The sequence below is a fragment of the Coenobita brevimanus genome, chromosome 65, assembly GCF_032717465.1.
Source record: "Coenobita brevimanus isolate Jiangsu-jjx chromosome 65, ASM3271746v2, whole genome shotgun sequence".
Lineage (NCBI taxonomy): Eukaryota > Metazoa > Arthropoda > Malacostraca > Decapoda > Coenobitidae > Coenobita > Coenobita brevimanus.
Window position 1 is genome coordinate 44,935,988 of NC_137018.1, and position 24,358 is coordinate 44,960,345.

Consider the following 24,358-nt stretch of genomic DNA (forward strand, 5'->3'; position numbering starts at 1 on the left):
GAAGATCAGAGGAGGAGAAGAATACATTTTTTTTTTCAAAGTATTCGGATTTCAGGTTCAGAAGTGGTACATAAACAGGAAGGAATAAAATGGAGGAAGGTAGTAGAACCAAGTCATGACAAGTATGTAAATAAGATGATTAAGTTGATGTACTCAAATGCAGTTGGAATGGTATCTAAATTATTACAGATGAATGATTATATCAGAGAAAATGAACCACATATAATATGCCTAACTGAAACTAAATTAAGACCAAGGATATCAAATGACATCCTAAACTTAGAGGAATACAATATATAGACAGGAGATAGGAACTTAAAAAAAGGAGGAGAAATTATAATATTAACAAAGAATAATCTAAAAGTCAAAGAAATAGAACTAGATACACCATCGCACGTAGAATTGATTACAGTAGAGATCAATACATCTGAAGGAAAGGTAATTGTAGCAAATCTATACATGCCACCCAGATTAAACACATGGGAAAAAGGCGAATATGAGGATCTGGCAGAGAGTACAATTCAGAGTTTAAGAGCATTACTACATAGAATGGAAGAGAAATCAGAAAGAATTATACTAACTGGAGATTATAATACAAATATAAATTGGAATACGCTAGATATAATAAGCCAAGAAAGCAGTTGGGACCAAAAGCTCCTGGATCTCGTGCAGGAGTCTTTCCTAACACAACATGTAAGGGAAATCACCAGAAAAAGAGGACTCGATGTACCCTCAGTGCAAGATCTTATAATTACTAGGCAAGAAACCGATATTGACAATTTAATGAATCACCCTCCATTCAGCAAAAGCGACCATGCAGTACTAAATTGCAACTTCAGGATTGCATATGACATAGTTAACGGCAATGAAAGTTACAGAAAGTGCCTAAATTATAAAAATGGAAACTACCATGATCTAAAGAAGTACGTCTTAGAAACTGATTGCGAAAAGAAGCTTAGAGGACAAGATTTAAATGCTACATATAAAAAATTCTGTGAACTTTATGAAATAGGAGTCCAGAAGCAAATCCCACAGCACAAAGAAGCAGAAAAGAAAAAAAAAAAAGGTTTAATACAGAAAGTAAAAAATCAAAAGAAAAAAAGAGATTTATTGTGGAATAGATACAGAAGACACAACAGTGAAAGGGCATATAACAACTATAAACAGGCAAGAAACGATTATACAAGAGTAAAGAGGGAAGCCCAAAAACAGTTTGAGGAGGATATCATAAATAAAAGCAGTGATCAGCTGAAGATATTTTACAGCTGCACCAGAAGCATAACCAAAGTAAAAGATAAAATCCATTACAGATGAGGGGATCACCTATACACAAGAGTAGGATATTTGTGAAGCACTAAATAAGAATTTCCAATCAGTTTTTAGAGAAGAAAAAAATTTTGAGAGGGATGATATGGAACATGCATGTCCACACATACTACCAGATATACAAATATCAGAAAAAGAAATACAGGAGGAGTTAAGTAAATTAGACAAAGGAAAAGCAAATGGTCCTGACGAAATTTCATGTTGGGTGCTACATGAATATGCAAAGGAGTTAAGTAAACCATTATCTTTAATTTTCAAGAAATCCTTGAGACAAGGTAAACTACCTGATATCTGGAAGAAAGCAAACATTGTTCCCTTATTCAAGAAAGGGAGTAGACAAAATCCACTCAACTACCGACCAGTATCACTAACCAGTGTTGTAAGCAAGATATTAGAAAAGCTAATTAGAAATGTTTGGGTAAATCATCTAGAACACAATATGATAACAGAAAGACAGTTTGGTTTCAGAAAGGGAAAATCATGTATTACTAATCTGTTGAGCTACTATGACAGAGTAACAGAAACATTACAGAAAAGAGAAGGATGGGTGGACAGTATCTATTTAGATTTCAGGAAAGCATTTGACAGAGTACCACACCAAAGACTTTTATGGAAACTGTACCATCAAGGAGGAATCCAAGGCAAACTGTACTGCTGGATGCAAGATTTTCTCAAAAAAAGAGAAACAAGAACAGTACTAAGGGGAAATTACTCATCATGGAGGGAAGTGACTAGCGGACTTCCACAGGGCTCAGTGCTGGCACCAATCATATTTTTAGTGTAAATAAATGATATAGATAGCAACACTGGAAATGAAAGCTATCTAAATATGTTTGTTGATGATGCAAAAATACAAAGGACAATTACTAATGCAGACTCTTGTAAAGAGCTAGAAGATTTAAATAAACTTCATGAATGGAGCAATACATGGCAAATGGAATTCAATGTGGACAAGTACCATGTAATCAGGTTTGGTAAAAGTGGAAAAAGACCTGATTGGGATTATAAGTTAGAAAATAAAACTCTTCACACATCAAAAAGAGAGAAGGACCTAGGTGTGATTATCAATAACAGATTATCTCCGGCTGACCACATCAGTGAGAAGATACAGAACATGTATATACTGCTTGCAAATATGAGAATAGCATTCACATACATAAATGAAGACATGCTAAGAAGGATAATAACATCATTCATCAGACCAACCCTGGAGTATGCATCAGTAGTCTGGAGTCCTCATCTCAAAAAACAAATAGATAAGATTGAAAAAGTTCAAAGGGCCACTACAAGATGGGTACCAAGCTTAACCCCTTAACCCTTTAACCACGGGTGTCATCCCAGAATGACATGGCAAAAACTGGACCAAACCGCGGGTGTCATTCTCGAATGTTTGTGAATACTTTGAATATCACGCGTTTTTTCCGTGCGCCAATTGTTTCAAGGGAGAGTAGCTATTAAGTTCTTTCACTCAAGCCGACCCCCACCTCCCCCCCCCCCGGGCCCCCACCTCCCACCCCCTGGGCCCCCCACCCCACCCCTGACCAAACACGCATCAGTATCTGTCCAGCTGTGTGAGTGACAACACTGCTGATGTGGCAGTGAAGTGCAGGCAATTACAGTGCCTTTTACCTGCCTCAGTGAACACAGAGTGGGTGTTTATCGTATGTGCAGTGTTCATATATGTTTATAGTATTATTATCAGAATGAGGTTGGCATTTGGTAATGGTGTGTGAGCGAAAAATAGTGATTACAACACCGCTGATGTGGCAGTGAAGTGCAGGCAATTACAGTGCCTTTTACCTGCCTCAGTGAACACAGAGTGGGTGTTTATTGTATGTGCAGTGTTCATATATGTTTATAGTATTATTATCAGAATGAGGTTGGCATTTGGTAATGGTGTGTGAGCGAAAAATAGTGATTACAACACCACTGATGTGGCAGTGAAGTCTGGGCAATTACAGTGCCTTTTACCTGCCTCAGTGAACACAGAGTGGGTGTTTATCGTATGTGCAGTGTTCATATATGTTTATAGTATTATTATCAGAATGAGGTTAGCATTTGGTAATGGTGTGTGAGCGAAGGTAATGCTGTGTGAGCGAAAAATAGTGATTTTAGATTGCTCACTTCTAATGGCACTGCCCATCCAGTGATAGTCAACGAAATCATGAAACCTACATCATTGCAAAGCCAAAGGTTAGTACTTTCTAATGGTACCTTATTTTTCGCTCTAGATTTATTCTGTGCAGAGTTATAAAGGTTTAAAGTTTGTTTACATTTTGGCTGGAACCCCCGCGGGAGAGGCCAGTCGGGGCAAAACAATGCCCGCGGTTAAAGGGTTAAGCGCAGGCATGTCGGAGGCGGTCCGTGCACCTCACGCGGGGATATTGGCGATCCGACTGACTTTTTAAAAATATTTGCCAAAAATCAGTTATTAGTCCTAGAATATTATAATTACATATGCATATCGCACATACCTTCAGCTTTCTCCTGGGATGTTTGATGAGCCTTCGTCGAGTACCGTAGGACTTGTGGAGACTTCTGAAGTTGGTTAACAAAGTCTCCACTTTACACTTCCCGACACCCCGTAATATGATTACCACAGCCTGATGTTATCACTAGAAACACTATTCTATAACTTTCAAGTAGTTTGGAATCCATTAAAAAAAAAAAAAAAAAAAAAAATAACCACCACTGTGAAAGCAATGTAAATTACAAGCTTCCCACCCACACTTGTTCCCCGCTGGTATTCTGTCATACCCGGTATATATAAACACACTCACACTTTATATTCCTATTACTTTATTACACTTATATGTATCTACAGTATTTATCCATAAGTTTCCTTCAGTAATAGTAGTTTATTTTCACTCCAAGCATTCACTCTCTCATTCAGTAAGCTAGCGTAGAAAGCAAAGCATTCACGTGTCATTACTCCAAGTATTTGTACTCATATTCTTATATTAGTAATTATTTACATTTCTATTTACATTTTCTATTTTATTTACATTATTTACATTTCTATTTTATTTACACTATGGTATACACTGTCATTTGCAGTAACTACGGGCTCCTTTCCCTTGGAGCCACACTGCAGCACTCGTACTGGGAGTTTATCACCATTTCCTCCAATGGCTCATCACACGATTCACCAGAAAGATTGTAGTCACTGTCCATCATTATCATGAATAAATTAGTCATTTCATATTCCACAGCAGAGTCACTTAGTCCTTTACCCCTTCCCACACAAGGTTTAATAGGGGCAGAGGTCACAGGGCCCTCTAGAAGCAGAGGAAATGGAGGGGCGCGAGTGCAACGTGGTTTCATCTCAGGAGACAACACTGAACTGAATGATGAGGCGGATATGGGGTCGCAAAAGGTTGACAACGTCAGCGTGGTGACAGCTGCTAATTTGTATGCTGCGAAATGACTGGCAGGAAAACTAGACAATACATAATAAATTAGGTAGTTCCAGGTGAATGTAAATATCACTTAGGCTTCTCCCTTCCATTCTTATATATATTTTTATTACGAGAACAGGTCATACGGCATATTTCAAGGGGAAATAAACAGCGAAAATTAGCGAATGAGTGCGCGTGGGGTGTTGCCAGGTGATAATTAGCCAATTCCAGGTGTATGGCACTATCAATTACCTTTTTTCTATTTTATATATATTATTTTGTATAAGAATAGGGCATAGGGCTCATTTCAATGGACGAAATGAGTGGAAAAATCCGGGCAAGATTTGCGTAGCGTGGCACAGCTGGGGCAGGCGAGAGGAGAGGGTAATGGAGGGGAGGTAGGGAGGGGAGTCCAGAACGGGGAGAAATGGCTAAATTGTCAACAATGAGTGGGATATGGATGACATTAGCAGCACTGACTATTGTTGGACACTGGCAGTACAGACAGATGATACAAGCAACCAATTGAAAGGCCGGGCAAATTCAAAATAACACAGAATCACAAAAGTGACACCCCGCGGTAAGATCCACTGCACCTGGACGTCACGAAAATGACACCCTGCGGTTAAGGGATCTAAGCTACGAAGAATGACTAAAAAACTGAATCTGCCTACACTACAGGAGAGAAGGAAAAGAGGAGACATGATTATGCTATATAAATGCATATCAGGGAAGGAGAAAATATACATAAATGATTACATAGCCTATGGGGATGCATCAACAAGAGGACACTGTAAAAAACTGCATAAAAAGAGAGGCGATAAAGACGTAAGGAAATTTAGTTTCCCAAATAGGGCAATTGATCAGTGGAATGCACTACTGAGAGAAATAGTGTGTGCCAAAACAATTAATAAATTTAAGGATATGTACGACACAAAATAGTTTAAGACATGGGACAATACGAGCTTGACTCATTCCTGTAAAGATACAATTAGGTAAGAACACACACAGTCGTGGTGTCATTACATCATGTTTTAATACTTGTGGTTCACACTGTTCCTGGAACACTTAATAACAACATTACCATCAGTCACCATATTTACTCATCATTAGCATGTCATTCCCTGTGGAAATATCTCAGGCAATATGTGAGAGATTATTGCCCTCCACAATGAGGTATAAAGCACTTGAATCTGAACTGAAATAACAGAAGTGTATAGTACTTATTTTGCATATGACAGTAGAAATGCCACTAGTACGTGGCACAAAAGCACGGTTACCAACATAGATGTAACACTAACAGGCATTTTACAGTATTCACATCCTGACACTACAGACTATTTCACACACTCTGTACACTTGTATATTGTTTATTGTGTGTACTGCTGAACTAAGCAGTTAGACTCCGATATTCTGATTACCTAGAAGGCTCATGAAGTTTCAGTTACTCATATGACTGCAAAACCTAAACTTTGGTGACATTGTGATAATTTGGTGCACAATTAAATAACTGCCATTCTATAACTGTTTTAGCTCTGTAATTCCCTATAAAAAAAAAAAAAAAAAAAAAAAAAAAAAAATCACAAGCATACGGATACTTAAGCTGCGGACAGTGGCAAGCGGTAGTTGCAAAATTCTGGTGGTGTCATTTTGTGAATTTAGCAATCTTCACAAAAATCCTTCAAGTCAACATCTTGGGAATGGCATGACACACTTAACCACGAAATATTTTTGCTCAACGCACCATAAATATGAAGTCAGTGGTTTCTCATCCAGGAGGAAACCAGAAACGACCTGAGAGGGACTGAGCACTGTCAAAGTTTCAGTGTCTTGTTGGTCAGCTCAAAGTATAATAACTTGTGTGTGTTGTGCCACTTTTCATAATATATTTCACCTCCCTTCTCTTCCCTTGGCCTCTGTTAACCTTCCAGTAAATCTCAGCATCATAAGCCAGCTGTTTTAAGCAGATTTCAAACTTCCTCAGGTGCTAACATTATAACAAATGGGTTATGAACTGCATGAGTTTTGTTACTGGTACTGTAATTACAGAAGACCCTCGCTATAGCAAACCCCCATATACTGTACTGGATTTTGGATTTAACGAATCGTTTCGTTTTTAAAGGCTTCAACATGCTTGCATGTGTCGGCCTTGGTCACCTAATGGCGGCTCTCCACGCTGCACGATCCATTGCAGCCTCCCTGTTCAGTCCCTTAACCCTAAGGTCACACTTAATGACCTCGACCCTTGTCTTTCTCGGTCTACCCCTCATAACCCCACCCCCAATATTAACACTTCTCACCTTCCTCAACCAATTATCATCCCCCATCCTCTCCACATGTCCAAACCATCTCAATCTACCTCTCCTCATCACAACACCAATACGCTCCAGTCCCATCCTACCTCTCAACTCTTCCGTTGTAAACCCAGCCCCTCCAAGCCTTGGACGCAGGGACGCACTGCACATCCACCTAATCATTGTCATTTCTGTACGTCTGAGCCGGCGAATATCTTCCTCCATCACTGCCCAGGTCTCACTTCCATACAGCATTACACTCCTAACACATGCTGCATACAAAGACCCCTTAGCACGTAGGGAGAGCCCTCTCAATGTCAGGAGAGGCAAGAGCTCCCTGAACTTCTTCCAACCACTTCTCACCCTAGCCACAGAGCTAGCTCCAGCCCCACCTCCAGCACACAATGTGTCTCTCAAATAACAAAACTCTTCCACACACTCAAGAGATTCACCAGCAAGTTCAATCCTTTCACGGCTGACAATCTCCACCTGCTCACCCAGGCATGCCGTACACATAAAATCAGCATTATCTCGCAGTCTACCTCTGATACCACTACATCTCTTATGCACCCATTTATCACACACACCGCACAAGATGGAATTACTTCCCACGCCCTTGTGGCAAACTGCACATGGCCACTCTCCCTCGTCTTTGACAGTACCGCCAACAACCCTAGATATCATCACTTTTGTTTTATCTGCATTTCCCCTTAACCCCTTTTGCCCTATACCATCTCTCCACTTCCTAAACCTTTCCTCCGCCTCCCTTTCACTCTCTGCAATCAACACCAAATCATCAGCATACAACAACTCCCACGGGAGTCCGTTTCTAAAGTCACGTGAAAGGGCTTCAAGTACCATGATAAACAACATGGGACTCAAGACTGACCCCTGATGCACACCAACACTCACGGAAAACTCATCACTCAAATCTCCATTCACTCTCACCTGGGTGTGAGCACCCACATACATGGCCATAACCACCCTAACCAGCCACTCCTCCAAGCCAAGCTTTCTCATTGCCCACTTCATCACCTCTCTAGGGACTCTGTCAAAGGCCTGTTCCAAATCAACAAAAACAAAATAAAGATCCCTTCACCTACCAATATGAGCCCACCAAACTTTTACCAGCTATAACGAACAATGGTCATTAAATGGGGTGCAACAAGTTGCAATACATGTTTCCTACTGTTTTTACTCCAACCTGGCGTAAATATTGCCCTTTCTCCATTGTGACTGTTGAGTTGTAATAAGAGAGTATAGTAATACGGCACTAGTCATGAGGAACTGCTATGACACGGATGTGAATAAGCTGCACAAGGGCAAAACTATGGATCACATTGGTGGAAAATGGGCACAGTTTTTATTTTCTGTACTAGAATATGATACTGCACTCAGTTTCAATATGTGCTTGAATTCCCACCCGATGGGGGAACCCTCGGATTTAACAAACTTTTGACTTTAACAAACCTGGCTTTTCTCCAATTAGTCTGTTATAGACAAGGTCTACTATTCCTTAGTTCCTGGGGTAAACCTTGTAGATGGAGTTAGATGATCATCTCTTATGCTATAAAACTTGCATGCTGCTGGTCCTTCCAGACTCTTTGTGTACAAAGCTGAAACTCTCACTCATACGAGGTATGTCACAATAATCTTAGGCACTTCTTCAAAGGTATGTCACAGTCCACAGTTGATACCAAATAATTCAATATACCAAATCTAGAATGTGTCTGGAACACTTTTCATTATATTCGTGGATGTCTCCTACACTGGATTCTGACCTTTCATGTCATCCCAGCGCTGTGGCCCTTCACTGCCTGCATCACACCAGCCTCCACCCCGGCCTCTCCCACGGCCACCCCCTGAAAAATCACAGGCATGGAAGAGGTGCTTATGAAATGCACAGTGAAAAGCAAGAGAGAGAGAGAAGAATATAAGAATATGGTAGGTTTCTGTGTAAACAAACCTACCTACCCACCCACCATGACATGATCTCTCTCTCTCTCTCTCTCTTTACTACGAAGTTGGAAAGCCTGTATTGTTATCAGCCATATTTAGAACATGGAGTAGCAATGGAGTCTTAAGTGACATTGCAGGCTTTAAGGTATAAATCTCCATCTGCAGGTTTAAAAAGTTCAATGCCCAAGTTGCTTAGTATTCTAAACCAAGCCTGGATTAGATCCCTATAACTTAATCACTCTGACAAAAAAGAAAGTCATAGTGATGTTGAAAAAACTTTGACCAGACACACTTTATCCTTACGCTCTGCTCCTAATTACTGCATCTTCAATTTATGTGGCGTGCTTGTGCTGAATGTGAGCACTTTTCCGTCATCTATTTTCAGTCAAGCACCTGTCTGAAACATTTCCCTGGCACCAGTTCTGTTGTTGTGGTCCCACTTGTGTGCTTACAATCCAGCAGCTGCCCAAGACCTTACCTGCCTTTGGTCTTTGATGTGGGATCCTTCTCGATGCTCTTTAGCTAACAGTCCGTTATGTATTTTGATAATTTCTTCTGAAGTAAACCTCTCTCTCTCTCTCTCTATTTCCTGTTTTCCCCTCCTTTTTTCATCCTTTGGGCTCTAACTTCAACTGTAAGAAGTACAGTGGTCCCTCACGTTTAGCGTGTTTCAACTTAGCGATAGGTTAGAAAAAGTACCAATCCCGCGCATTTAACGATTGTCTTACATGTTTGGCAATGTGGGGTGTGAAATGCCTTGACCGTCCGCCACCAAACCGCCACTGTTATCATTGTTGTGAGCATCTGGCGACCTTGGGTGCTTTTTTTTTCTCTCACAGTGCTGAGCATCTGGCGTTTTTTGCTGGTCAATAGATGTATAACCATATGGTACTGTATGTGTATAATGTATTGCTAATACAACGTGTTTCATTTTCAGCACTTAAAATCGGGGGTCAGAAGAGAGACTTGGTGGATGAGCGCAGACTAACTGATATTTTTCCCATATAAAATACACTTTGCATTTAGCAAGACTAATTAAATCACTAAACGCGAGAGACCACTGTAGTTATACCTTAAATGAGATACGTAATTCCAGTCAACACCGTTGAACCAAACAGATACTGTAATGATTAACCCCTAGGCGCCAGTCCACTTCATATAACATTTTAAGTTTTTGCTGGCATGTTAGAAATTCATAGCGTGCCATATGGACTCAGAGTATTGTCCCGGCATGGCTGGTGCACAAGGTCACACTGGCTGGCGAGGGGAGGGGGCGGGCGTGGGGATGGGGGAGGGTGGGAGGGCAGCCCAGCAGGGAGGACGGCTGTGGTGGAGGGTGGTGGGAGGCTGGCATAGGGAAAGTGTGGCCTTGAAACCAGCTGATATTGGTTCGGGGTAGGGGTAGGGGTCAGGAGAGGTAGGGTGGGGTGGGGTGGTGGGGAGGGCTACTAGGGGACCATGAGGGGTGTGGGAGATAGTGTATGGGTGCTTGAGTACACTTATACTGACCATAGCCAGCCTTTAGGGAGTATCACATTGTCAAGAAGTACTAAAAACAGTGAAATAATGTGTAAATAGTGTGTAAATAATTGTGAATACCTAAACAGACATGAATCTGTTAGAAAATAAATATCATGGAAAACATAAAATAAGCCGATCTTTATTAGTTACTTTCTTGTGTTTTTGCTATTTTAGTTGTAATATTGTGTTCATACGGCATTGTGAATTAGTGAGAGAAACAGACACAATCAACACTTATTTTGGCATGAGAGAATCCTCCCTCCTCTCTCCACCACCACCGCCAACACACCACCGCGACCTTGAACATGCTCAGCCCAACCGCCACGCACCTGCTCCCTCACACCACACCACCACTTCCAAATCGCCAACAGAGAGTAAGTATGCTCATTTTATGTTTTTTTTTTTTTTTTGTCATTTGTGAATTATTTGTAATGAAACAAAATATATTTTGGGGAAAATCAATTTTCCTGAAAATATCCCTGTTCTGGGACATGGATAGGGCAACCCATTCCCGATGCCTAGGGGATAAATATATAAAATATATTGCAATGCTATTCTAATCTTGGGTGACTCTACATTGAGTGACAAGCCAAATCATTTCCTGTAAGCCAGGACACCATTCAATAAGCCAGGTGGTAATGGTATAACCAACCCATCATTTTCCCTACATATCTACAAGTGGGTTGGCGAAGGGTTAGTGCCTCTCCCTGGAAAACAACTACCAGCAACTAAGATGACAAACAAAATGCCTTGGACCAGAAATGACAACAGGTGATGAACATGGACCAGAAAAACGAAATGGTGTGGATTTCAGTGTGGAATGTGAGACGTGAGAATGATGAGGTGAGAGAGAGATTGTCCAGGTGCTTGACGATGCAAAAGTGGACATATGTGGACTGACTGAGACCAAATACCTTGAGGAGGTGAGAGTGGGAAAATGGACTGAGTATATGTGTGCGAGCAGTTGAGAATGAAACGGCAAAGGAGGATGTATGTACTGCTGTGTGCAAGAGAAGGAAGGAGAATATGGGAGTATGGAGCAGTTGGTTCAAGTATTGTGTGGGTAAGACTGAAAGTAGGACTACAAGTGTGGGTGACTGTGTGTATATGCACCAACAGAAGACAGTGTGAGCAGAATGAAAGAACAGCTCTGGGGAAATCTAGAGGAATGCATAGAAAAGTTTGAGATGAGTGAGGGTGTGTTTCTGACTGGGGAGATGAATGCAAAAGTAGGGAATGTGAAGGTGGATGCAGTAGCTGGTGAGTGGGGTGTGCCTGCAGAAGTGGATAGAATGGTAGTGCTCTTGTGAACATCTCTGTGGGGTTGGTGATAGCCATTATCTTCTTTAGGCACAAAATGATTCAGAGGTATACAAGGCATGTGATGAGAAAGGTGGGTGGTGAACTGAATGAACAGAAGGCAATAAAGTAAACTCTTTGTCGTTGCAATATCTGGCCCAAAGCAATATCCGGCACTGCTGCCTCAGTTGCATTAAAGCAATATCCAACAAAATTATGCAGTATCAGGTGCTGAAACAGGACATAACTGGAGGTTCTATGCAATACCCGGTGTTGTGGTGTATCAACTGGCTCATAAAAAGTACCTAAGCGATGCTGTGTTACTGTACTGTATCAGTATTTTATTATATACTATGCTTTATTTTCATCTTTAACTCATGTAAAGAGTTTAGGATTGAGGTTCGAGATGGACATCAACACAATATCTGGCTTGACGCAGAATATTGAGCTGATGGGGGGGTACTATGCAATATCTGACATTTTGCTTTAACCAGCATGGGGACTGGCTGAATCATGCCGGATAACTAAGAGTTTACCATAATAGTTTATGTATTTGTGGATGAGAGAATAAGATCTGTGCTGGATGTGAGAGCATAAAGAGATTTGGGAAGTGGACTCTCTGACCACCACTTGGTGGTGGTGAAAGTCAAGGTACAAATGCGCTGGATACACAGCAGGAGAGATGGGCAGGAAACAGCAGTCTATACAAGGAGGGTAGAAAGGCTGCAAGAGAATGAATAATAAGCAGAATTTCAGAAAGGATAGGGGAAGTGATTGAGTATACAGTATATGACTTGGAGCAGATGGGGGAGGTGGAAGCTGCGCACAAAGTATTCACAGAATAAATCTGTGCAGCATGTGAGGTGGTGTGTGGGGTGAAGAGAAGAAATTTTTTTTTTCACTTAATAATGAAAAATCATTTAGTCTAACCTGGTACAGAGCTTGACTCATACAAAGATACTAATTTAGGTAATGCCACTGGCCGTGATGGTAAGGTACGAAGCACTGATGTCGCACGTCTGCCTCCTTTGATTGCCTCTGTGTGTGTGTGTGTGTGTGTGTGTTTGTGTGTGTGAATAAAATAAAGAGCAAGCCCAACATGTGAGGCCTGGGGTGGCTGTTGTATACAATATTGTTTTAGTCTCAATGTTATAATGCATTACAGTAGACTACTGCTATAACGAACCTTGATATAGAGTAACCTCTCAGTTGCCAGTCACAGTCATAGCTGGCTCAATGAAATACCGGTGTTTTTTGTTCAGCTCTATTAAAACAATATCTGACATAATTAGGCAATATTGGGCTCAGAAACAGGAAGCAATTGGCAGCAATATGCACTTTTCAGTGGTGAGGTGTATCATCTGGCTCAGACATGGGACCCAATCTGTGTGCGGGCAAACTCCACAGCACACCAGCCAATTACAGTGCACTGTGGGAGTGACCCATCAGACCTGCCGCTGCCCTCTCATTCTCTCCTGTGGACACCGTACAGTGAGGACGGATGTGCACTCTGCATTTGTAACCCACGCAGTGCCTAACTCCTGGTGCTGTGACTTAGTCTGGGGCCTCTCATGCCACGCTCATTGATGTAGTACTGTGACTAACCTTGTGAACCCCTCAGTGCTTTGTGCCCTACTGCTCTGACTACTATACAATGAAGATGTATCTGGGCGTATCTACCCCCCATCGATGCCAACACTAGGTGAGTACAAAATTAATTTTAAAGACACCCTGCTTTACCATTATCCTCCACTGTTCCTTTATGATCCTAACTAAATTCTTTTCACTATTATTCATTCATTGTTGTTATTTCTTTTTCCCACCAAAAATCCTACTCACCTCGAGGTCCAAAGTCTCCTCCTCTAGCTCTTCCTCTTGGTGTTCCCCATGGCTGGTTTTGGTTCTTCCATCTGGGGGGAAAACAAAAATCTCATAAACCATGAAACAAAAATATTCCAGATAAAGGTATGCAGTTTTTAATAAATGCACATTTCAAATCAACTTACTATACAGGATGATCATCACCTGTGTGCCTTTGGCACCAATGGTGTTACCATCACATGGCTGACTAACTGATATGCGGTGAACCCCATCAATAAGGTGCATATATAAACTGTCTTCCATTAGTTAACACTGAATACTTTTGTCCAGTTTAGGTAATACAGCCATGGCTGTAGGGCCCAAGTACTGTACATGTTACCTATTTTATTTTGGCTACTACAAAGCAGCTTCATTCAGTGCATATAGGATGTCCTTCAGATGCTAATCCAATTAAAACTGTCAAGGGTAAAAAACTGAAACAAATAAAGCACAACTGCAGCAAGGGATTTAAAGACACTGTTTGTATGATCAGTCTCCTACAAGTTGAATAAAATTATCTGGCAGTAGCAACACATGAATACAAGTGCACATATGTACTATACATGCACATGGTGTACACACACACACACACACACACACACACACACACACACACACACACACACACACACACACACACACATGTACACAAGACACCATGAGTCTGAGGAAACAGACATGTCCAGAGAAACTGCTGCTTCCCCACAACTATCCGGTAGTAGCAGACAGGAATTCAGCAGTTTATTAATTAAATGTCCTATGGTGTGCTCCCTGACCTACCAGACAATCATAAGGATGGATGTTCTTTGTTAAAATATATTTGTTGAGGTATTTACCTAGCTGTAGCATGAAGGAACTAAGCAAAGCTTGTGTCACTGTCAATTTTATCTAACCCAGTTTTAAACATGTGGATGTTCTCTGCTTGCACCACCTCCTCCTCTTCTAGACTGTTCCAAGTATCTATACCAAGTATCTAGGGAAATTGATTTTTTTTTTTATTAATATCTATGGGGAATATGGTTTTCCTCACTATGTCCAAGACCTCTTGTTCGTCCATCATCCAACACAAAAAGATCCTCTCTGTCCAACAGTTTCAATCTTCTTGCATTTGAACTTCATAATTAAATCTCCTCCTTCCCTCCCCTCTCATTGGGATGGTAGCTTCAAATTCTTCAATCTCTCCTCACACAAATACTCTCTCATGCTACGTATCATCTTCAGAGCCATTCTATAAATCTTTTCTAGTTTTCAATGTCCTTTTTCAGATGTGCTAACATCATCACTGTTGCATATTCTAATCTCGGTCTTATCTATTGCCTGACGCCTTAGTTCCGTAAGAGGTGGTTACAAACAAATTGCCTCCAAGTTGTCCTACCCTTGGACATTTCACTGCCCTGCTCCCAGCTCACATCCCCCTCTCTCATATACCTCTCCACTCCATCCCTCCATCTCATCCCCCTCCCTCTCCCCCCTCCACCTTACTCACATACACTCTCCTGGTCAGTCTCTTGCTCTCCATCCTCTCTCCATAGCCAAATCACCTCAGTGTGCTTCTTCTAACACTTCCTATCACATCCACATCCACACCACAATGCTACTTCACTTCCTCATTTGTCAGGCTGTCTCTCTATATGACACCACATGCTTCTCTCAAGTAACTCATTTCCATTGCTCTCACTCTTGACTTGTGTCCCTCCAACAAGGCCCAAGCTTCACTTCCATACGTTAGAGTTGGTATCACAATACTGTCATGCAGTAACTTTTTCACTTCCATGCTCACTTCCCTGTTTCTTAACACCGCTTTCATAGAACCAGCAACCTTTCTTCCTTGCTATACCCTTTCAAGCACTTCATCCTCTAAAGTTCCATCCTTACTCATCACTATACCCAAGTACTTAAACACACTCATGTTTTCCATTTCCTCCTCATCCAACCTCACTGTACCATCGATTAAAAAAGTACCGGCACCCTGGGGTCGGATAAGATGTGAATTACTTCGTCTCTGGTTCAATCGGTAGTGTTGGCATGACTATTTTATTCACAAAAATGTTTGATCTACCATGCAGTACAATGTTACTCCATCTAATCCAGCTCTCTCTCTCTCTCTCTCTCTCTATATCTATCTATCTACTGCCAGACGTCTTAATCCCATACGGGGTGGCCACAAACAAATCGCCTTCACGTCACCCTGTTCCCCATCATTTCATTACCCTGCTCCGAACTCACACTCCCTTCTCTCATATACCTCTCCACTCCATCCCTCCATCTCATCCTTGGCCTCCCCCTCCCTCTCTCCCCCTCCACCTCACTCACATACACTCTCCTCATCAGTCTCTCACTCTCCATCCTCTCCACGTAGCCAAACCACCTCAATGTGTTTCTCTTAACGCTTCCTATCACATCAACATTCACACCACAATGCTCCTTTACATCCTCATTTGTTAGTCTGTCTCTCCATGTGACTCCATAGGCTCCTCTTAAATAACTTATTTCCACTGCTCTCACTCTTGACTTGTGTCCCTCCAACATATCCAAGCTTCACTTCCATACGTTTTGGTATCACAATACTGTCATGTAGTAACTTTGTCACTTCCATGCTCACTTCCCTGTTTCTTATCACTGCTTTTAAGGAATCAGCAACCTTTCTTCCTTGTTGTACCCTTTCAAGCACTTCATCCTCGAAACTTCCATCCTTACTCATCAAACTACTCAAGTACACTCGGAAACCATAATCTCTAGCCCACCTGGGTCGGTGCCGGAGGTTAGTACAGCGACCTTTCTAGACAGCGGCCCACTCAAACTATCACGAGGTAACACACGCACGAACACACACAGTCCTTATGAACCATTCGAGGCTTCGCTCTGAGTGTGTCGTATGTTTAATCATCCTGCTGTATCTAATGTTAAGCAGTCATAGTATTATGGCTATATAGGTGTCATTATGTATAAGAACTGTATGTGGCACTGTATATTCATTAAATAGGGACACGAAGAAAAATTAACGTAAGTTGTAGTTACGAAAGTAAGAATGGAAAATATAGACTTTCAAACCACCCAGTGATTCGATACAATATATTCAGCGTTTGTGTGTGTGTGTGTGTGTGTGTTTTCTGTAACACCAAGCTTCATCCGTAGAAGGAATGATTTTTCATAAAGGGGTGTTTCCAATTATCATCGGTGATAGCTCGCCCATTCGTAATTGTGCGCATCGTCCCATGACACAATGTTTCCATCAAAACTATGGTTCATCCATATTTCCCTTCTTCCGTGTAATTGTATCCATATGGCTTTGTGCTTGCTTTTCACATCTTTATTTACCAAACTAATGTGGATCAGTTACTAGTTATCTCACACACACATGCACATAGCGCAACAAGAACGTTTTGTGGATATGACTATTGGTTACATGAAACACCAAAAATATTTTTCACATGTATTATGCATAAACAATGTAAACATATGTGATTATTGTAGTAACATATATTTTGTCTGGACATATTCCCAAGAGTTATGTATATTTTTGCCTCAACATTATAAGCATGTTTATGTTAAGTGATGTACAATCGGAAAGTAAAATACCTTGACAAATTCCCGAGAGTTAGGAAAGAATGTGTAATGTGTATGTGGCCCCAACGAGGTTACAGGAGGCGCTACCTCCCCCGCCACCCCCCACAAGACACCGTCGTAGGCAATTTAATTCCTTAACAGGATCCCGAGGCAAGGCTGCTACCACTGAGATATCTCATGCCCAAAGGATAATACCCTGTCCAACCTCCATCTGCCGTTATAACTTCATGGAATCTGGTGGGCATGGAATCTACCAGCTTGCTGCTTGTTGTGTGTTGTTGTGTGATATTTGCCACGCACTTGGTGGGGCACGGGCAAACAGAGAGCCCGTCAGGGAAACTGCAGAAAAAAAGCTCTCAAAGAGAGCGTAGCGGGGACAGCAAACTGGCGAACGAGGGAAAGGCAGCAGAGGCAGGGGAAGGTGCAATGGTCGGTGGTGAGATCGGCTGCCCGATGATCGACGAGTGTGGGCGGGGCTTGGCGGTGGATGGTGAGGCCGGCAGCACGATGGTCGAAAGAGGGCGGGGCGGGACTAGAGCCGGGCAGACAGCGCGGCGCCGATGGAGGAGGCGCCGACGAGCTCAGGTGGAAACGCCCCGACGCTGCCCTCAACCCCCTTGCCCCTGGTAGAAAGGGCAAATAGACTCGCCCAGCTCTCCAGCAGCAGCAGGTGGAAGCACGAAAGGGGAGGCCTGGTCCTGGTCGGCACAGATGGCACAGCCCCGGTCCAGGTCGTGGAGGAGGAAGGGTCATTGGCCGGGTAGCCTTGGGCACTGGAGCCTCGACCTCCTGGTGGGCAGACCAGGGCACTCCCTCAGATAGGAACGACGAGCCCGTCCCTCGGCTGGTGTGGCTACTGCGGAGAGCTGGTCCCGCCGGGAGGTCTTGCCGCAACGAGAGATGTGCTGCGAATGCAGATTGCTGCAGATGTTCTGCCTCCTCCTTATTCCCTCCCACACGTTATGTACGTGTCTCCTCACTGTCTCCCTCGTTTTCTCCTCAACACCACTTTCAGCAACCATGTGAGTCCAAAGATTTTCTGCTGGATTACAATCGGCCCCTTTAGAGGGCCAGTCCAATAGAATAATTTGTGAGTGCACCTGAAACCAACGCTTGACTGCCCGGATTGTAGGTATTGGGCTGCGATCTTGCACCATGTAAATAAACTGTGGGTCTGGGATGGGATATGCTTGCACCAATAGAAAAAAGGATATCTCTAGAATTATTATATACTGCTCTGCAGTATGTTCAACAACACCTCACCACCACATCCATCCATGCATGGAGGTTGTTACACGACAACTTATCGATGTCTCATGGATGTGTCTTCAGTCATATCTTGTATTATGTAATTGCCGACACTGGCGCCCGACTGCTGCGACAGATGTGAAACATTTCTCATCGGTGAAAATGACGGACCTCCAAATATCGAATCCCACATCCGCATACGCCTCAGCAAACCTTTTCCATGCTTCCGTCGATGCCTCTGTTAAGGTTTCCTTACGCTCTGGGATGAAACATTGACTGCCAGTCTCCCGTATTCGCCTCCTGGTAGTTATCGGGTGACACTGAACTCCTGTTTCCCCTGTTATGTGAGCGGCACTTGAGAGTGATGATCGCTCTGCTGCCCTTTGTGGTCAGACTCCCCATGGGAGTTACGGTGGGCCTCAATGTGCCCAGGTGGGATGGTCAAAGTATTACGCTATAAGTATGTCAAATGAGGAGTGACTGATCAACGTGCATGTTAAGTTTGCTTAAATATATGGTTAATTAAATACGGTCTTTCATATACGTAGTTACACGAATGAAGGGGAAATAAAAGATATAGATGGGGTGTGGTGGAAGCATCGTGATCTGGCACTATGCTTAGACCAGCTTATGTCTGAATTGTCTCGTATATAAACTAATTACCGTATATATTAACCTTCTGTATAAAGGTTGTCGCCTGATGATACCAATACACACACACACACACATGCACGTGAATACAAAAGTTCACGTCCTTGTCAAGCTTGCACATACACACGCACACGCACACACACACACACACAAACACATGCACGTGAATACAAAAGTTCACGTCCTTGTCAAGCTTGCACATACACACGCACGCATGAACACACGCACGCACGCATGCCCATGCGCACACACATACACACACACACACACACGCACATGAATAAAAAAATTCACTTCCTTGTCTCGCTTGCACACACACACACACACACACACACACATGCACGTGAATAAAAAAATTCACTTCCTTGTCTCGCTTGCACACACACACACACACACACACACACACACACACATGCTGAATATATTGTATCGAATCACTGGGTGGTTTGAAAGTCCATATTTTCCATTCTTACTTTCGTAACTACAACTTACGTTAATTTTTCTTCGTGTCCCTATTTAATGAATATACAATGCCACATACAGTTCTTATACATAATGACACCTATATAGCCATACTATGACTGCTTAACATTAGATACAGCAGGATGATTAAACATACGACACACTCAGAGCGAAGCCTCGAATGGTTCATTAGGACTGTGTGTGTTCGTGCGTGTGTTACCTCGTGATAGTTTGAGTGGGCCGCCGTCCAGAAAGGTCGCTGTACTAACCTCCGGCACCGACCCAGGTGGGCTAGAGATTATGGTTTCCGAGTGTACTTAAACGTACTCACATTTTCCATTTCCTCCTCATCCAGCCTCACTGTACATTCCCTGACTTCACTTCTCCTGAAGATCATAACTTTACTCTTCCTTACATTCACCTCTGATTCCATTTCTTAAACACTCTCCCAAACTCATCCACCAAGCCTTGCAGCTCCCCTTCGTCATCACTTAACAACACAGTATCATCTGCAAACAACAGTACAGGGAGTTTCCAAACACCACCCTCTCTCACCAGGGCCACTCCAACATCCACTAACTTACCTTGTACCTCTTTTATTACCCCATCCATGTACAGACTGAACAACCATGGAAACATGACACATCCCTTTCAACCCAACTTTCAAATAGAAAAATTCACTCAGTTCATTATCCAAACGCACTGCGGCCTTAGCACCCTCATACATACTCCTCACAGCATTCAGCAACTTCCCATCCACTCCACATATTCTTAATACTTTCCACAATCCTTGTCTATCCACCCTGTCAAATGCTTTCTCCAAATCCATGAAGGCACCATACAATTCCTTTCCCTTCTCTAGAAACTTTTCCACTAAAGACCTAAGAATGAATATCTGATCTACACAACCTCTTCCCTTCTTAAAACCTCCCTGTTCTTCTCCAACTAATTCCTCTGTTATTTCTCTAACTCTGTCAATAGGTATCCTACCATATACTCTTCCTGTTACACTAAGAAGACAAATGCCCCTATGATTACCACACACTTTATTTTCCCCTTTCCCTTTGTACAAGGGAATAATTACACCTGACTTCCAATCCTCCGGGACTCTACCTTCCTCTCAGGTCAATCTGCACATCTTCCACATCCATTATACCTGTACTACTATCTCTCCCCCATGTTTCAGTATTTCACCACATACTCCATCAATTCTTAGGGCTTTCCACATTCTGACTTTCTTCACTGCTTCCACAACTTCCATCCTACTGATTTCTTCCTGTCTTCTCACCTCCCTCCTTCTCCCAGCCATTCCCCAGCCACTTATACTTGCATTACTTTCATTCTCTATGTTCAACAATTCATTAAAGTGTTCTCTCCATCTGCTCACTTTTTCTCCCTTCTCCACTAGTAATATACCATTTTTATCATTCACTCCCCTACTAACTTCATTGCCACCCTGTCTAACTCTCTTGACCTCTTTCCAGAACATTTTCTTACAGTCCCTCAGCTTTACATTCAAATTCCTTCCAAATTCCTCATCCACTCTCTTGTTACTCTCTCTTACTAATCTTTTCACCTCTCTCTTCCTCCCAACACACCACACACACAAAATCAACGTATCTCACAGTCTACCTCTAATAGCCCACCATCTCTCAAGCATCCGCTTACCACAAATGCTGCAAAATGGAATTACTTCCCATATCCTTCTGGCAAACCACACATGGCCACACCCCATCTTCTGTGACAGTGCCACCACCAATAATACCATATATTTAATCATGTGCACTGGTATAATCTATGGATGCATCATTTATTATTTATTCATTTACTTTCTTGACAAGGAAATTAAGCTTGAGTACAAAACTGTGCATACTAAACTTAATAATCCATGCAAAAAATTTAACTTGGACAGGAGACCAGATGACCTAACACCCATGTAAAACCCCACCTCTTCATCAACTCCAAACATTACCTGTTGTAATTTTTTGGCATCTCAGCACATTTCTGGCACACACACAGACACACACACAAAGGGCAGATACAACCTTCCCCATGTCATTTCTTATAAAAATTACCTTGCACAAAAGATGTAAATACATAATTTTTTAACCATCTAAACATCATTTTAAAACAATTTTTATATTACTCTCACAGCCACCGGTAAGCTGGTGGGCTAGGGGTCCCAGATCCATTGCCTGGACCTGGGACTGTGCAGTGATTGGGACCTGTGCTTTATCTGTACCCCTTTATTAATACTGAAGATGACAAAACAAAATAAGTTTCAAAGCAAGCCTGAGGACAGTAAATCATCCATGGGGATGAGGGTGGGTTCATGGAATGTGGGAAGTTTGAGGGGAAGAGCGGGGGAAGTCGTTGAGGCATTCAGTAGGAGGTGGGTGGATGTGGCGTGTTTGCAGGAAGTCTGGTACAGGGGTGGATCAGCCAGAAAGATTGTTGGGAAGGACTGTTGCTATAAGTTGTTTTGGCAGGGGGGGACAGACGTATATGGAGGTGTTGGTGTGATGGTTGCGGAGAAATGGGTGGAATATGTTATGAATGTTTTGAGAGTAAGCGATAGGATATTGGTAGTGAAAATTCTGTTGGGTAGAAAGATAGCTGCTATTATATCGGCATATGCTCCACAGGCAGGATTGGATGAAGCAGAGAAAGATAGATTTTGCGATGATCTAATACATGTAGTGTGTGGTATGCGGGATGATGAGATAGTGATTTTGGGAGGGGACTTAAATGGTCATGTAGGTGAAGCAGCGCAAGGTTATGAAGGAGTGCATGGGGGATGTGCGTATGGTCTAAGGAATGCAGAAGGGGAAAGGATACTCGAGTTTGGGGAGGCAACGGACATGATTGTGTGCAACACATATTTTAGGAAAAGAGACTAGGTTAATTACGTATGAGTCTGGGGGAAATAGCAGTCCGATAGATTATTTTCTGGTTAGGAGGGCCGATAGGAGGTTAGTGAGGGATGTTAAAGTTATAGGAAGTGAGGAATGTGTGCAGCAGCACAAACTATTGATTTGTGATATGATGCTTAAAGAACAAGTGATGAAAAAGAGGACTTATGTACCTAGGAGGAAAATATGGAAGCTAAAAAACCAAGTAGTAAGGGATGCCTTCTATAGTGAGTTGAGGAGAGTGGTGACTGGACAGGGAGCTGTAGACAGAGGCATTAATGAACAGTACAGAGCCCTCAAGAACAATTTCTTGAGAGTTACTGATGTAACATGCAGTTGGACAAGAGGACCACCAAGACATAAAGTAACTTGGTGGTGGGATGAGGGTGTAGAAGCTGCAGTTAAGGAGAAAAGAAGGCTTTTCCAGGAATGGAAGAAGGGCGGTAGCAAAGAGGAATATTTGGCTAACAAGCGTAGGGCTAGAAGAGAGGTATACAGGGCAGTCTGAGTCACAGAGACTTTTACTTGATAACCTAAATCATGGGGAAAGGAAAAATATGATATTTAGGGTGGCAGGTCAAGTGAAGAGGGATAATCGGGATATTATAGGTGAGCAGTGTGTGAAGAATGATGAAGGAAGGGTAGTGGTGAACAGGGAGGATATTAAAGATGCATGGAGAGAGCATTATAACCGGTTGTTGAATGAGGAGTTTGAGTAGGACAGGGAAGGTTTGGAGCCAGCAGATCCAGTGTCTGGCCCTTGGCCTTTGATTGATACTGCTACTGTGAGTGAGGCAATAGGCAGGATGAGGGTGGGGAAGGCAGCAGGTGTGTCTAGGTTGACTGCCGAAATGTTGAAGGCCTCAGGCGATATAGGGGTGAGTTTAGTCACTGACCTGATAAATAGGATTATTTATGAGTGTGTTGTCCCAGATGATTGGCTGAAGAGTGTAATTGTAAATGTGTATAAAGGGAAGGGTGATGCCCTGGAAAGAGGAAATTATAGAGGTATAATGCTTTTAGATCAGATAATGAAGGTAATGGGGAGAGTTTTAGAAGGTATGATTAGAGAAAGAGTGAATACTGATGAGATGCAGTTTGGGTTTATGCCAGGTAGGGGGACCACTGATGCTATATTCATTGTTCATCAGCTTCAGGAAAATTATATTGGTAGGAGAAGGGATCTTTATTTTGTTTTTGTTGATTTGGAAAAGGCTTTTGACAGAGTCCCTAGAGAGGTGGTGAAGTGGGCAATGAGAAAGCTTGGCTTGGAGGAGTGGCTGGTTAGGGTGGTTATGGCTATGTATGTGGGTGCTCACACCCAGGTAAGAGTGAATGGAGATTTGAGTGATGAGTTTTCCGTAAATGTTGGTGCGCATCAGGGGTCAGTCTTGAGTCCCATGTTGTTTATCATGGTACTTGAAGCCCTTTCACGCGACTTTAGAAACGGACTTCCGTGGGAGTTGTTGTATGCTGATGATTTGGTGTTCATTGCAGAGAACGAAAGGGAGGCAGAGGAAAGGTTTAGGAAGTGGAGAGATGGTATGGGGCACAAGGGTTTAAGGGTAAATGCAAATAAAACAAAAGTGATGATATCTAGGGTTGGTGGCGGTACTGTCAAAGACGAGGGAGAGTGGCCATGTGCAGTTTGCCACAAGGGTGTGGGAAGTAAGTCCATCTTGTGCAGTGTGTGTGATAAATGGGTGCATACGAGATGTAGTGGTATCATAGGTAGACTGCGAGATAATGCTGATTTTATGTGTACGGCGAGTCAGGGTGAGCAGGTGGAGATTGTCAGACGTGAAAGGATTGAACTTGCTGGTGAATCTCTTGAGTGTGTGGAAGAGTTTTGTTATTTGAG

General features: G+C 42.5%; 1 protein-coding gene across 1 annotated transcript in view; it reads right to left on the minus strand.

Annotated features, from left to right (window-relative positions):
- Positions 1 to 24,358, minus strand: part of LOC145405080 (uncharacterized) — a 193,457-nt gene that overhangs the window by 123,066 nt on the left and 46,033 nt on the right. Inside the window, exons 7-8 of the mRNA XM_080276590.1 lie at positions 13,637 to 13,707; positions 8,800 to 8,880 (exon numbers count right to left, since the gene is read on the minus strand). Coding sequence (XP_080132716.1) covers positions 8,800 to 8,880; positions 13,637 to 13,707 — 152 coding nt within the window. The remainder of the gene's footprint in view (positions 1 to 8,799; positions 8,881 to 13,636; positions 13,708 to 24,358) is intronic.